Source organism: Equus caballus, chromosome 1 (assembly GCF_041296265.1).
Source record: "Equus caballus isolate H_3958 breed thoroughbred chromosome 1, TB-T2T, whole genome shotgun sequence".
In the NCBI taxonomy this organism is placed as follows: domain Eukaryota; kingdom Metazoa; phylum Chordata; class Mammalia; order Perissodactyla; family Equidae; genus Equus; species Equus caballus.
In genome coordinates this window covers 102,731,272-102,754,345 of record NC_091684.1, presented here as the reverse complement: position 1 = coordinate 102,754,345, position 23,074 = coordinate 102,731,272, and the positions used below count along the sequence as shown (strand labels likewise).

General features: G+C 40.1%; 1 protein-coding gene across 5 annotated transcripts in view; it reads left to right on the top strand.

The window, feature by feature from the left end:
• SH3GL3 (SH3 domain containing GRB2 like 3, endophilin A3) overlaps positions 1–23,074 on the top strand; it is a 320,477-nt gene that overhangs the window by 188,291 nt on the left and 109,112 nt on the right. For all 5 annotated transcript variants that reach the window (XR_011424088.1, XM_070230150.1, XM_023649368.2 and 2 more), the window contains exons 11-15: positions 2,113–2,251; positions 3,363–3,413; positions 4,101–4,305; positions 8,808–8,955; positions 10,592–10,676. Coding sequence is in view for 4 of the 5 variants with exons in the window: in XM_070230150.1 (XP_070086251.1) it covers positions 2,113–2,251; positions 3,363–3,413; positions 4,101–4,305; positions 8,808–8,955; positions 10,592–10,676 (628 nt within the window). In the remaining variant the exon portion in view is untranslated. The remainder of the gene's footprint in view (positions 1–2,112; positions 2,252–3,362; positions 3,414–4,100; positions 4,306–8,807; positions 8,956–10,591; positions 10,677–23,074) is intronic.

The window sequence follows — 23,074 nt, the reverse complement described above, 5'->3', positions numbered from 1 at the left end:
AGATAAAGAGCAGCTTTCCACTCTGGGAGGGACATTTATCACGGGAATCAGCTCAGTTGAGTTGGTTAAATTCTTGGGAGGAGAATAGATGTTTCGAATATTTGGGTGCCCCGGGAAAGACACACTCAGTGCTGCTGGAACTGTAGGTGGGCGTGAGAGCACCTGGCACTGAGACCGTCTGACCCAAACAGCAGTGGCTGTAAAAACAGAAGAGAAAGTTCAAGCTGCTTTTGGGGTCCGCCTGCAGCCTGCCATTTTCTGCACACTGGTAGAATTTCTGTACATTTGCTCATAATATAGGAAGGCAATCTGCCTTATTTCTTTCCTTTCTAGTTATCTCTGTACTGCCATAAAATTAAAGAGGAAAATTGTCTCTCTTCAAATTATAAACACCTGTTTGCTCTCTGGCTCCTTTCAGAAGTATGTTTCCATTTAGAACAAAGATTTTTGTTTTTTTAATTCAAGGAGCTGCAAGCAAATTCTTTTCTTGTGTGTGGGGAAATAAAAATATACCCATAAAACCCACAAGGAAAGCATTACCAAAATTTAATTATATTAGTAATCAAATCTACATGATTTGTGTAAATGGCATTTCAGAGTTTTTTCGATAATCAGGAAAATTAGTTCACTGGTCTCTAAGGGACTTGAATGGGCTTTCCTGGTCTTGTCAGTAATCATCTATGTGGGACACTTAAGATCATTCTGGAGAAAGTACCGAGATCGCCACTGCCGTCTGATGTTGTGGATTTCTGGCAGGTGTTGGCACCCGAGTAACGTTTTATGGACTCCATTTGGATTTTCGTTCTTGTGGTTTCGACCTTCTTTTTGTGATGCATACCAGTCTGTCCTTCTGCGCTCAGCTTACATCCAGCCCATGACTCGTAGCAAGCTCTCTAGTGGTTTATAAACTCAGATTCCTCTCGGCAATCAGGCCTTTAAATGTATTTTTAGACTTTCAGACCAATTGGCTGAGGCCGAGAACCTAATCGAGGGTTTTTCTTTTTTTTTTCCTGAAGAGCTTATTCTGGTTTTGAAAAATTACCTTTTTTAAAAAAACAACACAAAACAAAAAAAACTTAACATGACACGTATGTAGTGACAAGAAACCTGGAATCAGATCTTTCAGGAAATGGAAGCATCGTTTTGCGAGTTGTGTTTTAAATTTACAGCACTCATCCGTTCGGAATGTTCACTCTCCTCAGAGACTGAACAAACTGAATTCGATAGAATCAAGAATGGGTCTCATTCCTCCTCCTTGGAGGGCTTGTGAGACCGGGGGAGACTAAGGGGAGAGATTTTGTTCCTTCTTGTGTAGACAGTGCTTAATTCTCTGATTAGAAAGTTTATTGGCATCAGAGCTACCCCAGGTACCCCAAGATGGCAGAAGAGTAAAGTGCGGTCTATGGAGCAGTGGAGTATTATGCAGCAGCAAGAAGCAACAGCCCACACACGGTAGATCTCAAAAATGTAATGTTGAGTGAGAAAAGTAGAAAACAGAATAAGATTTAACATGCAATATTGTTTATTTAGTTAAAACAGGTACAAGACGACATTCTGTAAGATGGATGTATATTTAAGGCCATATAAACAATAAATAGGTGGCTCGGGGCATTGGAGCCGGAGTGGTGATGGGGAAGAAGAAAAAATACAGAGGAACAAGAGAGGGACCTTGCATAATGCCATGATGACAGTGAGGGGATGTGACAATGAATGATAAACCTTCTGGACGCAAGCTCCATACATTTTTTAAAGGTGGCTGTTGTAACTCTGTAGTTATAAATGCTACAACCACTACAATCCATTCAAGTAGTCCTTCTCAATCTTGGCCACACATTTTAGTCATCTTAGAAGAAGCCGAGAATCTTTAAAAAAAAAAAAAAAAGTACTGATTTCCTAGACCCTGCCACAGTGTTTCTGACTTAAGTGACCATGAAAGGGCCCGGACATTGGTGCATCTTGAAAGCTCCCAGGTGGTTCTGTTCTACAGCCAGGGTTGAGAATTATTGAGTTAAGTTTCTTAAAGGGGGGGGAAAAGCGTGTGGCAAGTGGTAACTTTGCCAAGTGAAAATGAAATGGGTGCAATGTTCAGACTTTCCGTTTCTGCTGCTCTAGGGTATCAGCTCAATTCTGCTGAATGTGTGGATATCCGCTTGAAGAGGGTGGTCCCTGACCATTATTGCCACTACTACCCTGAAAACGTCAAACCAAAACCCAAACTGAAGGAGTGCAGCATGGATCCGTGCCCGTCCAGGTTTGCATAGTTGCCCATACCCTTTTTCCTTTAGAAAGAAACAAATCAACTGCAGCTGAGACTCATGAGTCCTCGCAGGGTGACACATCTCCATTGCCTGTCTTTGAGCATACACTGGTGGCAGGTGCCTGCACTCACGTTAGTAACCGTGGTCAATAGGAATTAGGCCCATCAGCTCCATCAGTCTAGCTCTCTATCTTGGGCTATGTGTCTGTGTGCTGTGATATTTAACTCTTTATAATGAACCTCTTTGAGCATCTCCTGCCTTTACAATATGAAAGCTCTCTTCATCCGAGTACAGTGTCTGCTCCATCTGCCGGTCAAAAATATCTTTCACTCACCGTTTTAGCTTTGAATTGGGTCATCCATTACCATGTTTTGACTTTTGCAATGTTCACATTAAACTCGGTATAAATAATGCATTGTGCAAGGAAGTAAAAAGTTATAATGCCAAAGCAAAAAAGTTATGCATATCCTGCTGCATAATTTAGTACCTGCTGACTTGGATTGCCTGGGGAAGTTTCCTGGCTTTACTACAGTATCTTAAAATAACAGCACGATATCAAGGCCCAGCATCCCCCAGACATGTGCCAGCTGGCTGAGGCAGAATGTGCAAGTGGAAAAGGAGCCACTCTCGGTGGATCTCATTTCTTCTCCCTCAACTGTGCATCTCCTGTAATCCCAGGTGGACATAATTATTTATAGAGACCTTTTCAAAGGACAAATTCTGTGAAATAAAATGGTTTTCTGAGGATCCTACTAATATGACAGTGTGGTAATATCATGAATATATTTTATCAGATAACCTCTTTAGATGAGAAAAGGGAATAGATAGATTTATCTCAATTAAAAGAGACTCTTTAATTAATACATACCACTAGTTCCATTTTCTATATTTTCATGAGGAACTGGGGAAAGTGTGTGTCAGAGATGTTCCTGAAAGTTAAGGAGATCGTGGCTGAATTTTGGGGGACTAGTTCATAACACTTTGCATATTTAGTTTTCAATTTGAAAGCCCTCTGTCTTTTGGGATGTCAAATCTGTAGTAGTCAAGTTAATAAACGTGTCAATTGATTTAGAAATGATATTCTCACAATGATTTCATTTGTAGCGATGGATTTAAAGAGATCATGCCCTATGACCACTTCCAACCGCTCCCTCGGTGAGTTACACGTTTCCACTTCCATTTTGTAATTTACTCTAAGTAGTTTGCAAGGAGCTGTAGTATCTCTAGCAATAGTCTAAAATGTAAGAGGGATAGCTACTAGACCTTTACAGAGAGCTAGGGGAAGACAGACTTCCACTCAGTCATAAGAAAGGTCTTTCTATGAATTAGAACAGGCTGCCTCAAAGGGCGATGTTTCCCATCACTGGAGCTATCAAGCTTGTCTTGGATAACTGGGTGTTACAGAGGAAGCTCAAGCCTTGCAATTGATGGGAAATTTGAATCCCCTTTTGTATACCTAGATGACTTGTGTGGTCCTGTCTGACTTTGAATTTCTATGATTTTCTAGTGATATTGTCCATTAGTATTTTATGATTTGGAGGGTGTGTCCAGATGCTTTCACTCTCTATATTTGAGTTTATTTGATTCTCGCAATGGTCCTACCAAGGGTAACCAGGGCAGGTGTATTGTTCCCACTTGACAATAACCTTAGGGTCAAAGGAGTAAGTACCTGTGACTCCAGATTTTGTGTAGCAGTTCAGATTAAAGTCTTAAGATTCCATGTCGTGGGCTCTTTCAACTGAACCACGACTGTTATCCCGAGGCCATACTTTTTGCAACCATCTTTGCAAATTGGAAACAAACAACAAATAAATAATGTGTTGCTATTTGTTTGCTTTTGAGCTGGGAACATAATCCTTGGACTGCGTGTTCTGTGTCCTGTGGAGGCGGCATTCAGAGGCGGAGCTTCGTGTGTGTGGAGGAGTCCATGCATGGCGAGATACTGCAGGTGGAAGAATGGAAGTGCATGTACGCACCCAAACCCAAGGTGCTGCAAACTTGCAACCTGTTCGATTGCCCCAAGTGGGTCGCCATGGAGTGGTCTCAGGTAAGATCTGAGACTATGCCACTTTTCATGAAATCTCAGATTTTAGTGATTATTTGCTGAGTGCCCAACACTGTACTGGGCAGCAGAGGGGGATGCAAAAGTTGTATATGAACACAGTCCCCACTCCCGAAGAGCTGAGGAAGACAGTTGGAGGACTACGTGAGAGAAACCCAGGCATCAATATAGGTAAGAATAATTAATTAAGGACCGTGGTACGTCTGGGAGGAACAGATGGAGCAGAGTCGATCAGGAAGTCTTCATTGTCTTTGTGATGCTTAACCCATCTTTGAAGTTGTATAGAATTTAGACAAATAAGAGCCTAGAGAAGACATCTCTGTGGAGTGTGGCCAGGCCGAGATGGCTGAGCAAAGGCAGAAATGACATTGAATGACTAGAGTTTGAAAAGACCCTAATTCATCTAGATTGAAGAGAGAACCCGGGTTGCTAAGAATTGGAAGATTAAGATGGAAATGCTAAAACTGACCTTAGAAGTGTGTTCTTGATCTAGCAGTTACTAAGAAGCTTCACAATTTTTGTTGAAGAAGATAGATGTTATATTTTAAGTAGTTGAGGCAAGATAGACTAACGTTAGGAAAGACCAGAGCCAGGTGGCCTGTCTGGAAGTCTCTGAGGTGTCAGGTGGTGGGAAAAGAGAAAGAGAAGGGAAACATCCCTGAGGTATGACAAGGCTTCGTGCAGATTAGCTTAGTTTCCACTTTCTAGGGGGACGACCAAGTAAAGCTCCAGAACAAATAAAGTACAGTTGGATTAGTCAAATATGAAAATGCAGATGTTAGCATTTGACATTGTAATCTTAATCTTTCCATTTTCTAGCCAGTGAGACATAATTGACTCGAGTTTCTCTAGCTCTTTTGAGTGATCTCTACGTATTTAATTCCACATATACATGCGTTCATCTATTGATTTATTCAGTGTGCCAGCTGCCATCTCAGGAAGTAAGTAAAACTCGCTCCTATCCCCCAAAAGCTCAGAATCCAGTTACGGAAACGTGCATGCAAATAACAGTTGTGACACGTGGGATCCTGTGGTGAGCGGTGTCGCGCGTTTGTAGTACAGGTGCACAGAGCAGCAGGATTTGCTCCACCTGAGGGACCAGAGAGGGCTTCAAAAAAGAGAGAGCACTAGAACGGGCACCTGAAGAATGATCATGAGTTTGCCGAAGACCCACTTCCAGCCCCAGTTTCCAGGCACCGCCTCCACCATGGTCCTTTTTCTTGCATCCACGGCCCAACATCATTATCCTCCACAACTTCATTTGTACTTGTTAGGGCACTGGTTACAGATGCTCTTTTGTTCACATACCCTCTAAAAGAAGTTTGCAGTTGGGTTACATGTCACATATATTTAGGTTGACATCCAGAATTTTTTATCACAAATTTAAATAAAAAATATCAAAGAATGTCATTTCCAACATGTTGTGAATGCTGACATTTTAAAATAAAAGTGTTACAGCATTTTAAAAAATGTGTCTGGGAGAATGTAAATGGCGTGATGATTTCTATCCTCGCCATCTTTCCTTTAAAAAAAACACATGAACTAGCTCTTCTTGACCAATTTGGATATTTTGCATTCTTTTTCCCTTGGACTCACATTTTTAATCCTCTCCCCTAACAGAAATTTATCCTAATATAATGTACTTTTATGCTTTAAAGTATTTTATTGGTTACACTATTCTACTTTCATCCAAGAAAATATGTTTAGCAATTGAAACTAATTTATATTAATAGCCGGTAGCCATAATGCTCTAAGTATTAGAAATGTTTCCCTGGATTAAGTTATTATTAAATTTAATTTTAGTACACAGAACAATATATTTCAAGTTTTGGTGAATAATTATTACATGTAAAAAGTAAATTTTCATTTGAAATCTGTCTTTCTAGAAGATGAGTGGGGCTTAGAAAAATAGTCCATTGCCAGAGTGAGACATGGGTTCTGCAATAATTTTATTCTCAGTTTTTACTATTGATTTCTTGATTTGTTTTGTTTTGCATGTACACTCTGGGGAAGCTTGTTCACATAAATAAGTAGACTGAGATGGAAAGATTTTATTATAGCAAAGTCATCCCGTGCTTTGAACTCCGGAGCTGTGTGTCAAAAATCACATTGTGACCTTTCATCAAAAATCAACATTTCTCCTACAACCTGCAGAGCTTGTTTTCAGCTCTTATAAATCTTATCCATATGTTTTATGTCGGCTTTAGATCTCTTATACCACCACCCCGTATCCATCAATGTCGTGACTTTATGTTCGCTTATAATGTCAAAACAAAGGATTATTAACCAACTCATCTCATTCACCTTTCTTGGCTCTTCATACTTTTCATTTTAAAAAAAATCAAATGCATTCTCAGTGATGCAAATTTGCTATCATTAAGGATACATTCAACTCGAAAGAGGAGTTCTGGAAAGGGAAAAACTGACAGCATCATTGGGGTAAGGGTCCAGCTTCCCAAAGGGGCTACTGAAGAGACAAAACTCCTTTGAGTGACCATTTCTAGGATATTTATACCTTATAAGCATGTTGTTTTCTATCTCTTGGGGCAGAATTTTTTTTTCTTTCTTGTCCAATATAAAACAGCCTCTCAGGATCATATATATTTCAAATTCATAAATGTGGGGGTAGGTGAGACAGTTTCCTAGACGTAGGATCTAGTCTCAAACCTCGGTTCATGACAGTGCTTGTTCAGTGGTCACGTGAGTGGCACAATGAAATGAGGGGGTTTCCTGATATCCCACTCTTCCTGGAGATGTGTGTGTGCTGAAGAAGGCCTCCATGTCCTCTGAGACTTGTCGGTGACCATTCAGAAAGCATCCACAGGCTCAGGAAAGAATCTTCAAGCTTTACGAACCAGTGGCGAAGTTTTTCATGGTTTTGGCAACAGGAGGGTCTGGGATGGAGGTCCACTCTGCCTCCAAGGAACCGTGTGAGCTTGAGCAAGGGCCTTACGTGGTGGGCTGTTTGTCTGCTCCTCTGTTAAATGGGAATGAAGCTATGAACTTGCAAGTATGCCAGGACGATTAGTGAGATGACCTCTGGGGGTCGGTGCCTGTTCTGTAGCAGGTGCCCAAGGACTCTCAGCGCCTCCCAGGGGTGGATCCAGGGGGGACGGCCCTGAAGTTTGTACAGTTTGGAGCTGACTCTTTAGGAAGAAAGAATACAAACCACAAATATTGGACATCTAAGTGAGTGTTTATTTAGAATGAGAAAAGAAATTGCAAAAAATTTTAATAGCTGACAACTCTAATATGAACTCTAGACTTTAATAATAATGATCAGTGTTGGTTCATCAATTGTAACAACTGTACCACATTAATTCAAGGTATTACTATTAGAGAAAACTGTGTGCAGGGGAGAGGGGGCACATGGGAACTCTCTGTACCATCTACTCAATTTGTCTGTAAACCTAAAATGCTCCTAACATGTAAAGTCTTGATTTAAAAAGAACACGTACACACACACACATATACTCACCAACGTATGTGGATAAATTGAAAAGATATCCTAAATTTTCATAGCATGAAAATGTCCATTCATAGGCAAGAGTACTTTCCAAACCATAAATAAATCAAGAAAAACTACGGACACCACAAACTTCATAAGAATTCAGAAAAAAATGCATAATGTTTTTATTAATTTTTTTTGGCTCCAGAGCCCCCCTCCCTTTTTTATTGGTGAGGAATATTGGCCTTGAGTGAACATCTGTTGCCAGTCTTCCTCTTTTTTTTTTTTTTCTCCTCCTCAAAGCCCCAGTACATAGTTGCATATCCTAGTTGCAAGTCATTCTAGTTCTTCTATGTGGGACGCCGCCTCAGCATGGCCTGATGAGCAGTGCTAGGTCCACACCTGGGATCCGAACCTGTGAACCCTGGGCTGCCGAAGGGGAGCGCGCAAACTTAATCACTCAGCCACAGAGCTGGCCCCTGTTTTTATTAATTTTAACTGCCTGAGATGTCTTTCGTATTTTTTCCTAAACTTTTTGGCTCAATACTGTTTGATGGCCTCTTAAAATTACAACAGTTTTGCAAAATCCGTTTCTATAGACAAAATAGAAAGAGAGTCCTTTAGCATCGTTGATCAAAATTTGACTTTTTTTCACCGATAGTTTAGAAAAGTTTCTTTCACCTTCACAATTTGTTTTAGATAACGTCCTGTAACTTTTTAATCAAATTTGAGAAAACCCATATCAAGTTTCTTTCATATTTGAGCAGAAAGATTTCAGGCATTTCCATTTGTCTTGCGCTGTGACCTCATCTGAATACTTTTCCAATTCAGTGTTGGACGGAGGCCTTGCAAGGGAAGGGACCTGAAGCATGAGAATCACAGAAAATCAGCCTCCCCTCCCTTCCTTACATAATATTTATCTAATGGTCTCTTAGGTTTGAGATTCACGTACATCTGTGGCTCTTCTTTGCAGGAGGCATTAAGACCTTTGTGCTCTCTTCATGAGCAAGAACTTCACTGGCTTCTCTTTTCTCTAAAGTGCACAGTGACTTGTGGCCGAGGCTTACGTTACCGGGTTGTTCTGTGTATCAACCACCGTGGTCAGCACGTTGGCGGCTGCAATCCTCAACTCAAGTTACACATCAAAGAAGAGTGTATCATTCCCATCCCGTGTTATAAACCAAAAGGTAAGTTTGTGGTGCATTTTAAAGGTCAATCAAGCCGTGTTTTCCAGCTCTCTTTCCAATATTGCAGCATTTATATTTCAACTTACTAACTTTCTTACAAAATTATTTTACTGGCAGATTACAATAGACTTGTCCAGCTAGATGAAGAAGTTGGACCTGTGTGATTAAGTGATCTGGAGAGAAAACTAAACTCGTGTTGGTTGAGTACAATTGGAGGGCCTCTTATCTATCTAGGCTTATACTAACATTTCTTGGTGGACATAAAAGAATTTGATGTAGTCTCTGCCTTGAAGAAAAAGGAGAAGGAGGATGAGGGGAGAAAGAAGAAGGAGAGGAAAGAAAAGGAGAAGGATGAAGAGAAAGATGACCAGAAAAATTCCTCCAAGGTTCTCATTCTTCTTTTTGCCCACAGTGTTTTGTACATGCCTTCCATTGGGGTGTAGGTTTCTTGAGGGAAGAGTGATGTCTTCTTCATTATGTGTCCTATTGCCTACCATGGAATGAATGAGGTCTTTCAGTTCCCAATCTAGATCTAGAGATGCATTTAGAATATCTCTTGTGGTTCCCATTCGTTCCACGTGAATTAGCAGAAATGGATAGCATCCATGGGTAGGAAGTCTTGGCATCATCTCTCGGATATATGTTCCTCTCTGTACATGATTATTTCCATATATTTTAGTAAGGGATTACCAACTCTTATGACAAGTATTTCCTTCCTGGAAATGGAAAAAGGATTATTCCCAACTGTTAGTGCCAAAGAGTCTTCCTTAGTACTTTAAAGAAGATGGTAAAATTCTCTTTCATTATTTCTGGGTTCATTATCCATACAAATAGTCTCATAATTAACCATTAAACAAATATTTATTTGACTGTATCTATCTTGCAGAAAAATCACTTGTTGCCATGCAAGGTACAAATACTGATTATATAACTTCATCAGTGAAGTCTTTCCTCCTTCCTTCTGCACTTGACAGTATTGTCATTAGCCACTTTCTTACTGTCTGTGATTTCTATGAAGTAGTCCAAAATTATTTCCTTTCTCATTTCATAATTATAATTTTGTTCTTCATGTCTTAGAAGGCTTCAGAGGACAGAAAGGGGCACCAGCTTGCTCCTGCATGCCAGTTGTAACTGTTAATCATCTCCCTCAACAACCACATCAATAATAATAACAATAAACAATAAAAGTTTGAGTAAACCATAGCACAGACTCTTCTCCTCCCAATTTTCTAAGCCCTTACGTTATTTGCTTTTCTCTGTTAATTTCTTCATTCAGTGGTCCAAAAGAATTTACGGCAAAAGAAAGCAAGCTGACATGATTGAAGTAAAAGCTTTAATATGCAAACAACAGAGATTGACACTGATTTACAAAAGGCATTTTTATGTTAACTTGGAGAATGTACTCACCTGTGCCATGGGATTGTTTGGTTACCTCTTACATAAAAAAAAAATACATGACGGAAATTTTTGGTTCAGTCCAGAAGCTAGTTAATGTACCGTGCTAGAGGACTCAGCTTGCCTTTGAAAGCCTGACCTCTTTATTAATGAAATCTTCAGCAAATTAACAATCATGCGTCCAAATCCTCAGTGATTAACAATGATTAAGCATGTTGTTTATATGCCTTTTTTTTCTTAGAAAAAAGTCCAGTGGAAGCTAAATTACCTTGGCTGAAACAAGCACAAGAACTAGAAGAGACCAGAATAGCAACAGAAGAACCAACGTGAGTCCGGTCTCTTTTATGGAAGAAATCAGGGCATAGCCAGTTAACATGATATATGTCATTTTTGTACTCACTGGAGTCCAATGATACATCTCAAATCCAAATGACCTGGATTTGCAGACTCTAGAGAGCTCGAGCTGGCTAGAATTCTTCTTTATTTCACAATTCAGCAGCCCTACTTTGGCAGTATCTGTGAGAAGCACAGAAAAGAACAGTCTTATTTAACTCAAAGCAGACCCAGTGGCCTATTACAATTAAGAGATGGGAGATAATTCCCAGATCTAGATTCACACAGATGATTTGACCAAGGGCCATCACAGTGTCATACAAATAAATGAATCATCCCATGGTTAACTCATGGCTAATCTCTATTAAGCCAATTAAGTTGAAATGTATCAGGGTGGCCTGAGTGATTATAAGGTGAAATTCCAGAGCTGTTGTGGTGTGGGGCGATGGAAAGAATATGGCACTACGAATCTTGGAGCCTAGAACCACCACTTTTAACTATGTGACCTTGGACGAGTCTAATTTTTCCGGTCTCATTCTCCCTACCTATAAAATGAGCAGACTGGGCTTGATCTCTCCAGCATCCATTCCAACTCAAAAATCCAGTGACTTCTATCCACATGTGGCTTGGCAAGTCTGGATTGTAATGGTATCACTGGAAATTAAGAATTGAGCAAATCAAAGAAACACTCTGGAGGCAGAGGTATAGGGATCTAAGAGAGAGCAAAGAATCAAAGATGCCCTGAGATTTCTGATCCTGCAGTCTAGAAGAGCAACAGCACCAATGATAGACTCAAGTAATTGGGCAAGACAGCTGATCCCGCGTCAGACATGTAAAGTCTGTGGTGCTGACAGGCTCTCTAACAAGAGAGCCATTCACAGTGTGTGAGAGGAAAGGGGCTCTCCGAGGTGGTGTGGCCAATCTTCCTCTCTGAGGAGGCATTTCTTCTTCAACACCTTCAGCAACAGGCAGAGTTCACTGCATTGAGAGACAGCTCATTCTTGTGTTGAACAACCTGAGTTATTTGCAGGGATTTTCTCCTATTGAGCCAAAATATACTTCCTTCAAATTTCTGCTTTCTGAGACAGAAAAAACCACATCTATGCCCCATCCTGTGTGATAAGTTTTCACAAATTTGAGGAAAGCTGGATTCTAAGAGCATTGTCTCTCCCAAGTCATCATTCTCAGCCTTTTCAGGGGTTTTCATGTGTTGTTATTTTTAGATTCCTTACCAACCTCATTGCTCTTTGCAGAACACTCTCTCATTTGTCACTATCCCACTGTTAAGAACTGTGGTCCAGCTCAGCAGGGAACCCCAGGGGAAAGTGGATTACTTCTCTTTGAGAAGGCACCATGTCTCCAGGGATGCAGGCCAAGAGAACTGGCACAGTACACTTAGGACAAGCACAGAACTTTTCCATGTGGACTGCTGTCAGGACTGGATATGAACCCAGAAGAAACTGTGGACTCTGTGAGGTGAAGGACCCCAGAGTAACTGATTGAAGAGAGAAGAGCATTGGGCTCATGACAGAAGCTTGGCGATCTAGAGGAAGAAGGGGAATCTGAAGAAGTGGATGATGAAGGAGTAGAAGTAGTGAGCAGAGGAACGAGTAGACCCAAGGAAAGCTCATTGTTATACAGACCAAGCAAGGAAAGGTTCTAAGGGGAGGGGTGGGTGCAGCGAATAGTATTCAAATCTCATAGAAATCCAAGGGAAAACTGAGGACTGAGAAAAGGCTGTTTTGTTTGACAAGAAAGTCTTTTTCAGTTAATTTTAGAGAAGTATTATTCAAAGGGTAGAGAAATGAACCTTGCAGAGACTTAAGAAATGAATTCCGAATTAGAAGGAAATGGGGCACTGGATCTTTGAGTACTAAAGAAGGAGTGAAGATTGGTAGTCAAGTTGATGGAAAAGAGTGGAGATATGTATGTGTTTGATTTCTCTTGTTCTTTATTTCAAGTTAGGACAGCCTTAAACATATCAAAAAGATAATAAGGATTTTAGACAAGTCAGCTGACCTCTATAGACCTCCCAACTGTAGAAGGAGGATGTTTGGCTAAACGCTACTGGAACCTTCTCCCATCTCTGATCTCCTGTGATTCTGTAAGGGAAGGAGCCTGTAGAAAGAAAGGGATTGGAGATACCTGCATGGGAGTGTATAGCTGTCCCACAAGGAAGGTCATCGAGTTCTCAGTCTAGACTGATGCATCCTACCAGGATCTTTTGTTCTCAAAACACAATTAGATAACAATTGCTAATCCTCGTTAGCAATGTGCTCTCTTGGTTAATGGGATTGCTGTCCAGTTATACAAACTGGAAGCAGGGAATCATTTTTGCCCCTTTCTCATTCTTTCCTTTTTTATGATTAACTACTGAGTTATGCCAATTATATCTGCTTATATCTTTCTTGGTTCTAGTTCCTTCTCTCCATGCCTACTATTATCCTTGTCCAGGTCCTGAGATCGCTTACCAGGACACCTACAACAGCCTTCTAATTTGCTCCTCACTCGATCTCCCCAACTCCACCCTCTGCACAGCTCCCCAGAGTAGTCTAACTAAGGCACAAATCTGATTCTTTCTTCCCAATGAATATCCCAATGTTTCCCCAACACCCAAAGATTTACACTTGTTCACAAGGCCAATAAAACTTAGCATGGTGTTAGGCTTCCTGACTCCCAGCCTCATCTCTGATGACCTCGTTGCTTTACCTTAAATGGAATGCTCCAGCCCCACCAAATCCTTGGTTGTGCCTTGATCACAGCAAGCTGCTACTCGCCTCCATCTCTTTAGTCCTGCTCTCCTCTCTGTTGGGAATGGTCCTCACCTGGTTAAGTCTTTTTAAAAAGCTTTTTTTATTATAGAAAATTTCAAGCCTATATAAAAGAGGAGAGAACAGTATAATGAACTTCCATGTGTCTATCATCCAACAGAGACAATTATCACCTCGGCCACTCCTGTTTCATCTGTACCACCAACACTGCCCCACCCCACTGGGTCATTACAGAAGCAAAACCAGACAGCACGTCGTTTCATTCATAAATATTTCAGTATGTATCTCTAAAAGAGAAAGGTGTTTTTTTCTTTGATAACCGTGATACCATTTTTTAAAGTATGGTTCTCAAATGATTTCCTTTAGGATCAACTGGGGTACTATTTAAAAAACAGATTTCTGGGCCCCACCAAGTCAGACACTCTTAAGAATGGAGCCCAGTCACCAGCATTATTTTTCTTTTGGCTCTTCTAGGTATTTTTTTATGGTGGTAAAATAGAGATAACATAAAATTTACCATTTTAGCCACTTTTAAGTGTACAGTTCAGTGGCATTGAGTACACTGACATTGTTGTGTAACCATCACCACCATGCATCTCCAGAGTTTTTTCATCATCCCCAACATAAACTCTGTGCCCATTAAACACTAACTCCCGAGGCCCCCATCCATCCCGTCAGCCCCGGGCAGACTCTATTGTACTTTCTGTCTCTATGAATTTGTCACCAGCATTTTTAGCAAGCACCCAGGTGACTTTGGGGGTGCATCCAACTTCGGGAACCCCTGGATCAGATAGTCCCTAGGGTCCCTTGCAAGGTCTGAAAATACTGTTCATGTTATTGGATGGGAAAAGGGCGATATCATGTAAGCTACAGTGGGTTCAGGCCCCATATTCATCCCAAACCTGCATTTTCTGTCAGCCCCACCTGACTTTGCCGGTGGTTTCTTCCTCTCCTTTTTCACTGGGCAAAGCTCATATGCCCCTTCCCCCTGTGGGGCACCACTCTTTGCTCCCCAGCATGGAACACGGAGCCCACAGCACCTGTTCCCCAGCCCAAGTGGCTGCCTCTTCCCCACCTTCTGCCTGCTCTCCCTCTGTGGTCTCTGCGCACTTTTCCTTTATCGCTCACGCTGCTGGCTGTTTCTGGCCTGTTCTGACTGCATAGTGTCAAGTTGATAGTTTCCTCCCACCGCTTCTGACTCTGTGTGTTCCCTTGACTTCCAAACAAAACCGCAACACATCTCAGCTTCCAATTCATCCTTTTATGACCACCGTCTTTCGCGGTTTGGGGATGCTTTCTTGTTGACAGTGAACGAGAAGATGAACATAGCCGTCGTTCAAATCCCTCGAGGAAAGCCTGCCAAACCCGCCTGGAGAAGATAAATATTTCTGCCTCTGTGGTTTACCATGGCCCGAGCTCTGAATTTACATAGGGAGCGGATGTTCAAAAGGCTTTTTTTTTAATTAGGAAAATAAAAATTACAGCTTCTAAAGCTAAGCCAAGGGAACTACAATTTTGACCTTCTTAGTTTTCAGCTGTGGAATGTGTTGACAGTTGATAGTTGTCTTAAAAGTTCTTCCCTGTAGCCTTCTTGGTTTCTATGGGATGCACGACACTTCCGCAGTTACGTTGCCCTTTCTCCCATTTTTTTCATGTATGAAAGCCATGGAAATAGGACAGATTTAGAACATTTTGTATCTTTTCTTCCCTGCTGTTTTAGCTTCTCCATTTGTGGAAATCCTATTTGCCAAAATCAAATTAGGTTCTGTTTCGGACATCTGTTTTCCTCACAACAGTAATAACAACTAATATTGAGCACTTTTTTTTGTGCCAGACCGTGTTGTAAGTGTTCTGTATGGATTAACTAATTTAGTTCTCACAATGGCCCCATGCAGAGGCTTTATAACTACCCTCATTTTAGGGATGAGAAAACTAAGACCCTAAAAGATTAAGGAATTGTCCCATGTTTCAGAGCTGGGAAGTGGTGGATGGCAACGCTCTGGCGTGTGATACTAGGGAGGGCTGCAATGTTATGTTAGATCACCTGGATTCAAGTCTCGCCTATCGTAAGGTTGGTCTAATAATGTAGACAGAGAAGTTACTGATTATTTTATGGTTTGGTGAGGTTTCGGGATGAGGGGCAGAGATGGTACACGAACTGAGGCCCTAAGATGCACAGGCATCAGAAGAAGAGCATGTCAGATAGTTGAGGCTGCGAGCAGGCCAACTGGCCCACGTGGGTCACACCTGGATGTGGAGGTACTGAGTGTTGAGAGGGGCCCGGAGGATGGGGAGGGGGCAGTGACAGCAAGGATGCAGCTGGAAAAGTAAGCAAGTCTTGGAGGCCTTCCCTGGTTCGTTAAGAAGTTGGGTTTCATCAGGAGGCAATGGGAGCCATTTCAAGATTTTAGCAAGTGATGTAATCACAATTACATTTTAGAAAGCTCTTTCGGGCTGTCTGCAGCTGGTTTCTAATTATTCACCATAATGAATAAAACTTCCGCAAATCTCAAAGTGCATGTCTCTGATTGTCTTGTTAAGGGCACACTTGCTGGGGTGGAATTTCTGGGTTAGAAGATAGGCACGTGGAAGGCATTTAATTTCTACTGTGAAATGTCCTTTCAGAAAGTCACTACTGATTTGTCCATGCACAGGAGTACTCGACTCTACCCTCTGTCCTACACTTTCATCAACATGGGAAAACCACCTTTTTAAAAAAATTCTGGGGCCGGCTCAGTGGTGCAGCGGTTAAGTGCTCATGTTCTGCTTGGTGGCCTGGGGTTCACCGGTCCAGATCCCAGGTGCCCACGTGGCACCGCTTGGCGGGCCATGCTGTGGTAGGCGTCCCACGTATAAAGTAGAGGAAGATGGGATGTTCGCTCAGGGCCAGTCTTCCTCAGCAAAAAGAGGAGGATTGGTGGCAGATGTTAGCTCAGGGCTAGTCTTCCCCCACCCCCCTTTTTTAAAAAAAAGCTATTTTCTAGTACTTTTTATGTTTTCATGTTTTACGCTTAACTTCAATCCATGAGGAATTTACTTTGACATGTGATATGTAATGTCAGTCTAACTTAATTTTCTTCCAAATAATTAACCGATTGTCCCCAGCGCTATCTATTGAATAATTTGAACTACCTACTTTGGTTTTAAAATGCCATCATGTGTAAACTGAATTCTCCATTGCCAGTACCATATTATTTGAATTACTGTAACATTTTAGTACTTTTTTCTATCAGGCTCTGCAAGTGCCCTGTGTTATTCCTTTAAAAAATATCCTTGGCTGTGCTCATATCACCTTCCTAAAGCTTTAGTGTTGTCTTGTCTGTTTCCAACTTCCAAAAAAATTGCCTAAGAGGCTTGGATGGGAACTGCGTTAGTTTTCTGAATTAATTAAGGGAGAATGAACGTCTTTATAATTTTGAGTCTTCGCTTTCAGAGGCATTGCGGCCTTCTCCCCATTCATTCAGATCTTTGCGATTAGAGTCTCCTCAGTATTTTGTAATTTTAATCATATCAGCCCTGCGCATTTCTTATACAGTTTTGATTTACAAGCTCACAGAACTTGGGGCAATTTTCTTACACTTTTTAAGCCTCAGTTTTCTCATCTGTAAAATCAGGAAAATAACACTGCTTGTTCATAGGGTTGTTGTGAAAACTATATTAAATAGGATATATAATAGTCTTAGCACAGTGCCTGGCAGCTCACAAGAGCAGTGTTAGCTGAGCTCTGGGAAGCCTCGTAATTTGAGGATAGATAGATAGATAGGACCATTTTATTGAGCTCTTCTATTTTTTTTTGAAATATTTTCAATTAATTTTCCTGTTTTTCGTAGTTATCAGGTCATCCTCAAATAATGATAGTTTTGTCTATTCTGTCATTCTTTCCTAACATTTATGCCTCTCTTTTTGCCTTTCCACTTTATCTTCATATCTCATTTTGTTCATCTTTACACTTTTTACATTTCTGAAGGCATTTCATTTATATCTTCTCTAGATTCTTAAATTGGATTAGAGTCTTCACGTTTTAATAGGAGAGATTAACTCATTTACATTTATTATCATTACTGATGGTTGTGGCCTCCATTTTAAGTGCTTCGTTGTTTCTGATGATTTTCTTTATGGTCTATGTTTTCTTGATTTATTTTCTCCAAAAAGAGGATATTTATTGTTTGTAATTTCATTTTTTAAAAATATGGTGAAGTCTCTGTTTTTTCTATCATAAACTTCATGAATTATGACTTTTTTATTGACATCCATTTTGAAAATGAGTAAATTGATAAAACTTTCTTTATTACCAACTATTTCCTCAAAGCTCTTGATTTTGTTAATTAAACTGTGATATTTGGAGCCAAGATAATTAGTAGTAAATTGTGTTTATTCTATGCATTTTGTTTTTGAAAAAACTACTTACAACATTTAATTTGGCCCTATAATCATATTTTCTATAGTTATTTAGAATTAATTATATGTTTAAAGTTTTGTAATTGTCACTGCAAGTCCTTACATCATATTATTTTAATTCTTTTTAAAATTAAATTCTCATTGAATTGGAGTCAGTCATTGTACATTTCTTTTCTGGGAGATTACAGAGATGGCATAACCTCTAAGACACTCTGTGTTTAAGAATGTCTTTTTTGTGCTATTTCAGATGAGCAGAAGCGTGCACTTTTGATTAATATGCTTTCTTTTTTTTTTCTTAAAACTGTGACCATGTGACTCTGGAGTTCTCTACATTTTAATATTGAAGAGGAAATATTTGAGCTTAAACTGCTTTTTCTCCTTTTGCTGTCAATTGTTTTTTTCTTCTTATATATAAGATGTTTTTCCCCATATACTTAAAATTAGACTATTTCTCTAGAATAAGTCTAGGTATTATTTTCTTTTCAGTAATTTTCGTAAACAGTGAGAGCTTTTAGGACATAGATTCAAGTCTTTCTTGGATGCATGAAAGTTTTCTTCTGTTATATTTGTGCCTCCTTCTGTATTATTTTTCTTATTTATTCTAAAGGTTCACCATCTATCTATATTGAATTTCTTCTCAATTTTTAACATGGATTTCTCCCCCATCTTTGACTTTTTCTTCTATGCTTAGAAGCACAGCTTTCCTTCGAATCAAAGCACTTGCCCTCCTTGTTGCTGAATGTACTTTCATTCTCTTCATTTGGATTTTCTTCTGTTACAGAGGCAAACTTTACATTTATTTTAGTGCAGTTTTTTCTCAACTAAGCCAGAAGGTTTTTTCAGCTGTGTTTTGACTTTTTAATCCCGCCTTTTATCTTTCGTTTCATAGAGTGCTTCCTTGAATTTTATTGTTATGAAGTTTCAAGTAGATGCTATAACATTTCTTTCTGTTTCTGATAATAAATATTTTCCCAAAATATGCTTTTCTTTCACTGATATGTGTTAGATGATTCTTCTTTTATGCTGAAGACTTAACCAATTGGATATTGTTTTATTTATTTTCCAAAAAAAAAACAAATTCCCCCAAACAATATGTTCAAGTTTTCCTTGGATTCTTTGACTGTCATCTTGGATGATCTTAAAATGGTACTGCTGAGGCAGTGTAAAATAATGCTAGCAGCTACTGTGTAATTTTCAACAAATTACTTCTCTGTACCTTAGTTTCCTCATCTGTAAAATGGGAATAATAATAATATTTCCTGATAGGATCATTATGAATAAGTGGTAAAACATGTGTGAACTACATATAACAGTATCTCACATAAATAACAATGCAGTGAATGTCAGTTGTTGCCTTTTTTTTTTTTTTTTGGCTGAGGAAGATTAGCCCTGAGCTAACATCTGTGCCAGTCCTTCTCCACTTTATATGTGAGATGCCACCACAGCATGGCTGAGGAATGATGTGTAGGTCTGCACCCAGGATCTGAACCTGTGAACCCAACTACTACACCACTGGGCCGGCCTCTGCCATTTTTATTTTATTGTACTTATTGAGCTTTTCACTCTGGCATCCTCTCATTTAACCCTCTCCTAACCCCATTAGGTTGGTACTATTCTTGTTCCTATCCTACAGAAAGTTAGTGCCATTGTCCTTGAACAACAATTTGGACATAGTATTCTTGGGACCCTGATTCTCCCTCAAAACTTTTGCCCCATCTTTCTCTGGTTTCGAATGTCGTGTGAGTCTGAGGTCCACCTGACTTTTTATTCTTATAGGAGGCTTGGTTTTTGTGCCTAGATGCCTGTAGAATTCTTTTTCATCCTCAAAGTTTTAATTTTTTAATCAGCTGCGTTTGTTTTCTGACTGCTGTAAGAAATCACCTCAGACTTAGTGGTTTAAAACAATACAAATTTGTTATCTCACGGTTCCATAGGTCAGAAGCCCAGTAGATCCAGATAGTTTCTCTGCTCTGGGTCTCATTGGGCCAAAATCAAGGTGTCTGCTAGCCTGAACTCTTCTCTGGAGGCCCTGTGGGAGAGTCCGCTTCCAGGCTTATCCAGGTAGTTGGCAGAATTCAGTCCCCTGCAGATGTAGAACTGAATCTCCATTTTCCTGTCGACTGTTGGCCAGGAGTTGTTCTCAGCTTCTAGAGGCCGCCTGCATTCCTTGGCTCCTGGCCGCTTCCATCTTGGAGCCAGCAACCACAGGTCGACTACCTCTCGTGCTTGGAATCTCTCGTCTCTTGTTTCGCTGCATCTCTTTGACTCCAGCCAGAGAGATTTCTGTTTTTAAAGACTCATCTGACTAGATTAGGCCCACTAGCTTAGGCTCCCTTTCTCGTGATCCGTAATCTTAATCACATCTATAAAATTCCTTTTGCTGTGTAGCGTAACATATTCATAAATTCTAGGAATTAGAGTGTGGGCATCTTTGGGAGGGTCGTTATTCTGCCTAAAACTCTAGTTTTTATGTTAATCATTGTTATCACTGTTTCCTGGAAGACAGCGTACCTTTCCAAGCTGTATTTTAGGCACATTTTTACATATTTTATTTCTGAATTCTCTGTCTGTTTCATGTGTTGGAACCTCCACTTGAAGAGTCCAATTATCTTCAGTATTAGATTATTTAGGTTCGCTCTTATTTTGTCACTAAAAACTGCATTTAGGAAAATAAATTTTAGGGGCCAGCCCGGTGGCGCAGCAGTTAAGTTCGCACATTCTGCTTCTCAGTGGCCCAGGGTTCACGGGTTCAGATCCCAGGTGTGGACATGGCACCATTTGGCAAAAGCCATGCTGTGGCAGGCGTCCCATATATAAAGTAGAGGGAGATGGGGCATGGATGTTAGCTCAGGGCCAGTCTTCCTCAGCAAAAAAAGGAGAATTGGCAGCAGTTAGCTCAGGGCTAATCTTCCTCAAAAAAAAAAAAAAAAGAAAAGAAACTTTAGAGAGGAATAATTTACATACAATAAACTGTGTCTCTTTAAAGTGATGAGTTTTAAAAGCTGTATCCAGCCATGAAACCCCAGCTCTACTCGTGATAAAGAACATGTTCATCACCCCCAGAAGTTTACTTTGCAGCCCATCCCTCTCTCCCCCCACAATTGCTTTAAGAGCTTCTCTTTCTCTCTCTCAACATGGCATTCACTTCCAAGTCTTGCTTCTTTGTCATTAATTTGATCTTCAGCTCTTTCCTCTTTTTTTCCTGGTTCTGAATTACTTGTTAGATTTGTAATCATGTTATGTATCACGGTTTGTTTCCCCAGCTCTGTAGTTTTCCACTGTATTCTGTTGTTTTGTCATTTCATGTCTAAGCTCTCCCATTAGTGAATTGCTCTTCTTTTCGAGTTCTTCTGTTGTGCAAAGACTAGGGAACATGCTCTCTTGCTCTCGTTGTGTTTTGCCCAGACATGGCTCTTCAAACATTTTCATGCATCTTTCTTTCCTTTTCAAAAAAGAAAAATTACTGAGGGGCAAAAACAAATGAAAACAAGATTCAGAACTGTGTGAACACTATAATATCTTTTGTTTAAATAAGAAATAATACATAGAAGAAAATCATGCTAGATGATGCATAAATTTTTTGACTTGCCGTGCCACCCTCTCCAATCACTCATGGCTAATTTGGACTGCTCTGAAAGCTATTTTTAAGAGGTCTCCTAATAGGACCTTTGAAAACCAACTTGGAACATGCAGGACACCCAGGAAAGTGCTGGGTCTGACCATCATGTTCCCTGTTGGGAGTGGACGAAAGCCTTCTCACTTACCCCATCTTCTGTCAGGAGTCTAAATCACCAAGACATGAGAGTCCAATTCGAATGAAAACAAAATCCCACATTTTAAGTTTTTATCACTAAGGAGAAAAGAGAAGAAAAATTAATGACCATAAAAGTACAGTATGCACGTGGTTAGAAAATTCAAACCTTTTAAAGCTACAAAACATGAACTGGAGACTGTTCCTCATCAATTCACATAGACCCACCTCCTTCTCTTAAAGGACTTCATACTGTGACATGGTATGGATGCCTCATCTTAAATTTCATCAGTCTCCTTTCCAGTTCTATCAGGGATAGCAGCAAAGAAAGAAATGAGGAAACGTGTCATTGTTACTCCGATCCCACTCCATCCTGGGATGTTGAGCAGCCCTCTCGTGGAATGTGAGAATTAGAGAATAGAGTTCCCCCCCAACAATTTTCAACACAGTAAACAGAATTTGGGAGGTTTATTGATAGTTCTTTTTGGGCTCATATACAGCCAAGGCACTTCATTCTGCTGGTTGGGATGTGCTATTGTGGACAACTGTAATGAAGTCTTGTCTGGGAAAGAAGGTTGAATGACTTCTGTGAGACCCTTACCACCGTATCTTTCTGAGGTTTTAAACATTAAGCCTTGAAGCTGCCTCTTAAGCGAACATCTCAGCGGCGTTTTCTGAACTTATTTAGTACCGCCTTATCCCGTGGATAGAGGTCTGTATTCACTTAAGTTTATGAAATGATGCACACCATATTCCCCTCTTAAGTATTTATAGTTGCATTCATATATCAAGGTCCTTGGAAAAGTTTTGTAGGAAATAAATCTGTTGAACATTATTGAACCCAGAGTTTTCCAAACTTATTCTATCACTGAGCGCTTTCTGGCCTATTACTTATTAATGTCTCATGATGCAAGTATTGCTTCAGAGTATCTTAAATATACGTGTCCCTACGGAATCTGTATTTTAAATTCAGTGCGGGAGTTGGTAAACATTTTCTGTAAAGGGCCAGATAGTGAATATTTTTGGCTTTGCAGCCTGAATGGTCCCTTTGCAAATACTCAGTTCTGCCATGTAGCACAAAAGCAGCCATAAACGATAGGTGAACGAGTGAGCGTGGCCATGTCCCAGTAACTCTTTAATTATGGACACTTAAATGGAATGTTATGTAATTTTCACGTGACACAAAATGTTATCCTTCTTTTCTTTTTTTCCCCCCCCCAAACCATTTAAGAATGTAAAAATCATTCTTAGCTGGTGGGCTGTACAGAAACAGGTGGGCCGGATTCCACTTGTCAGCCGTAGGTTGACAGCCCGTGATTTAGTGGATAATAATTCAGGATAAGAAATAAACGCTTTATTCAGCCAGATTGTGCAATACCTTTGGTATTTTCAAGAAGATTCAGAAGTTTTGTGTATTTATATATTAAACAGAAACGACTATTAAGGCCTCGTCTGCTTTTCAGAAAGCATT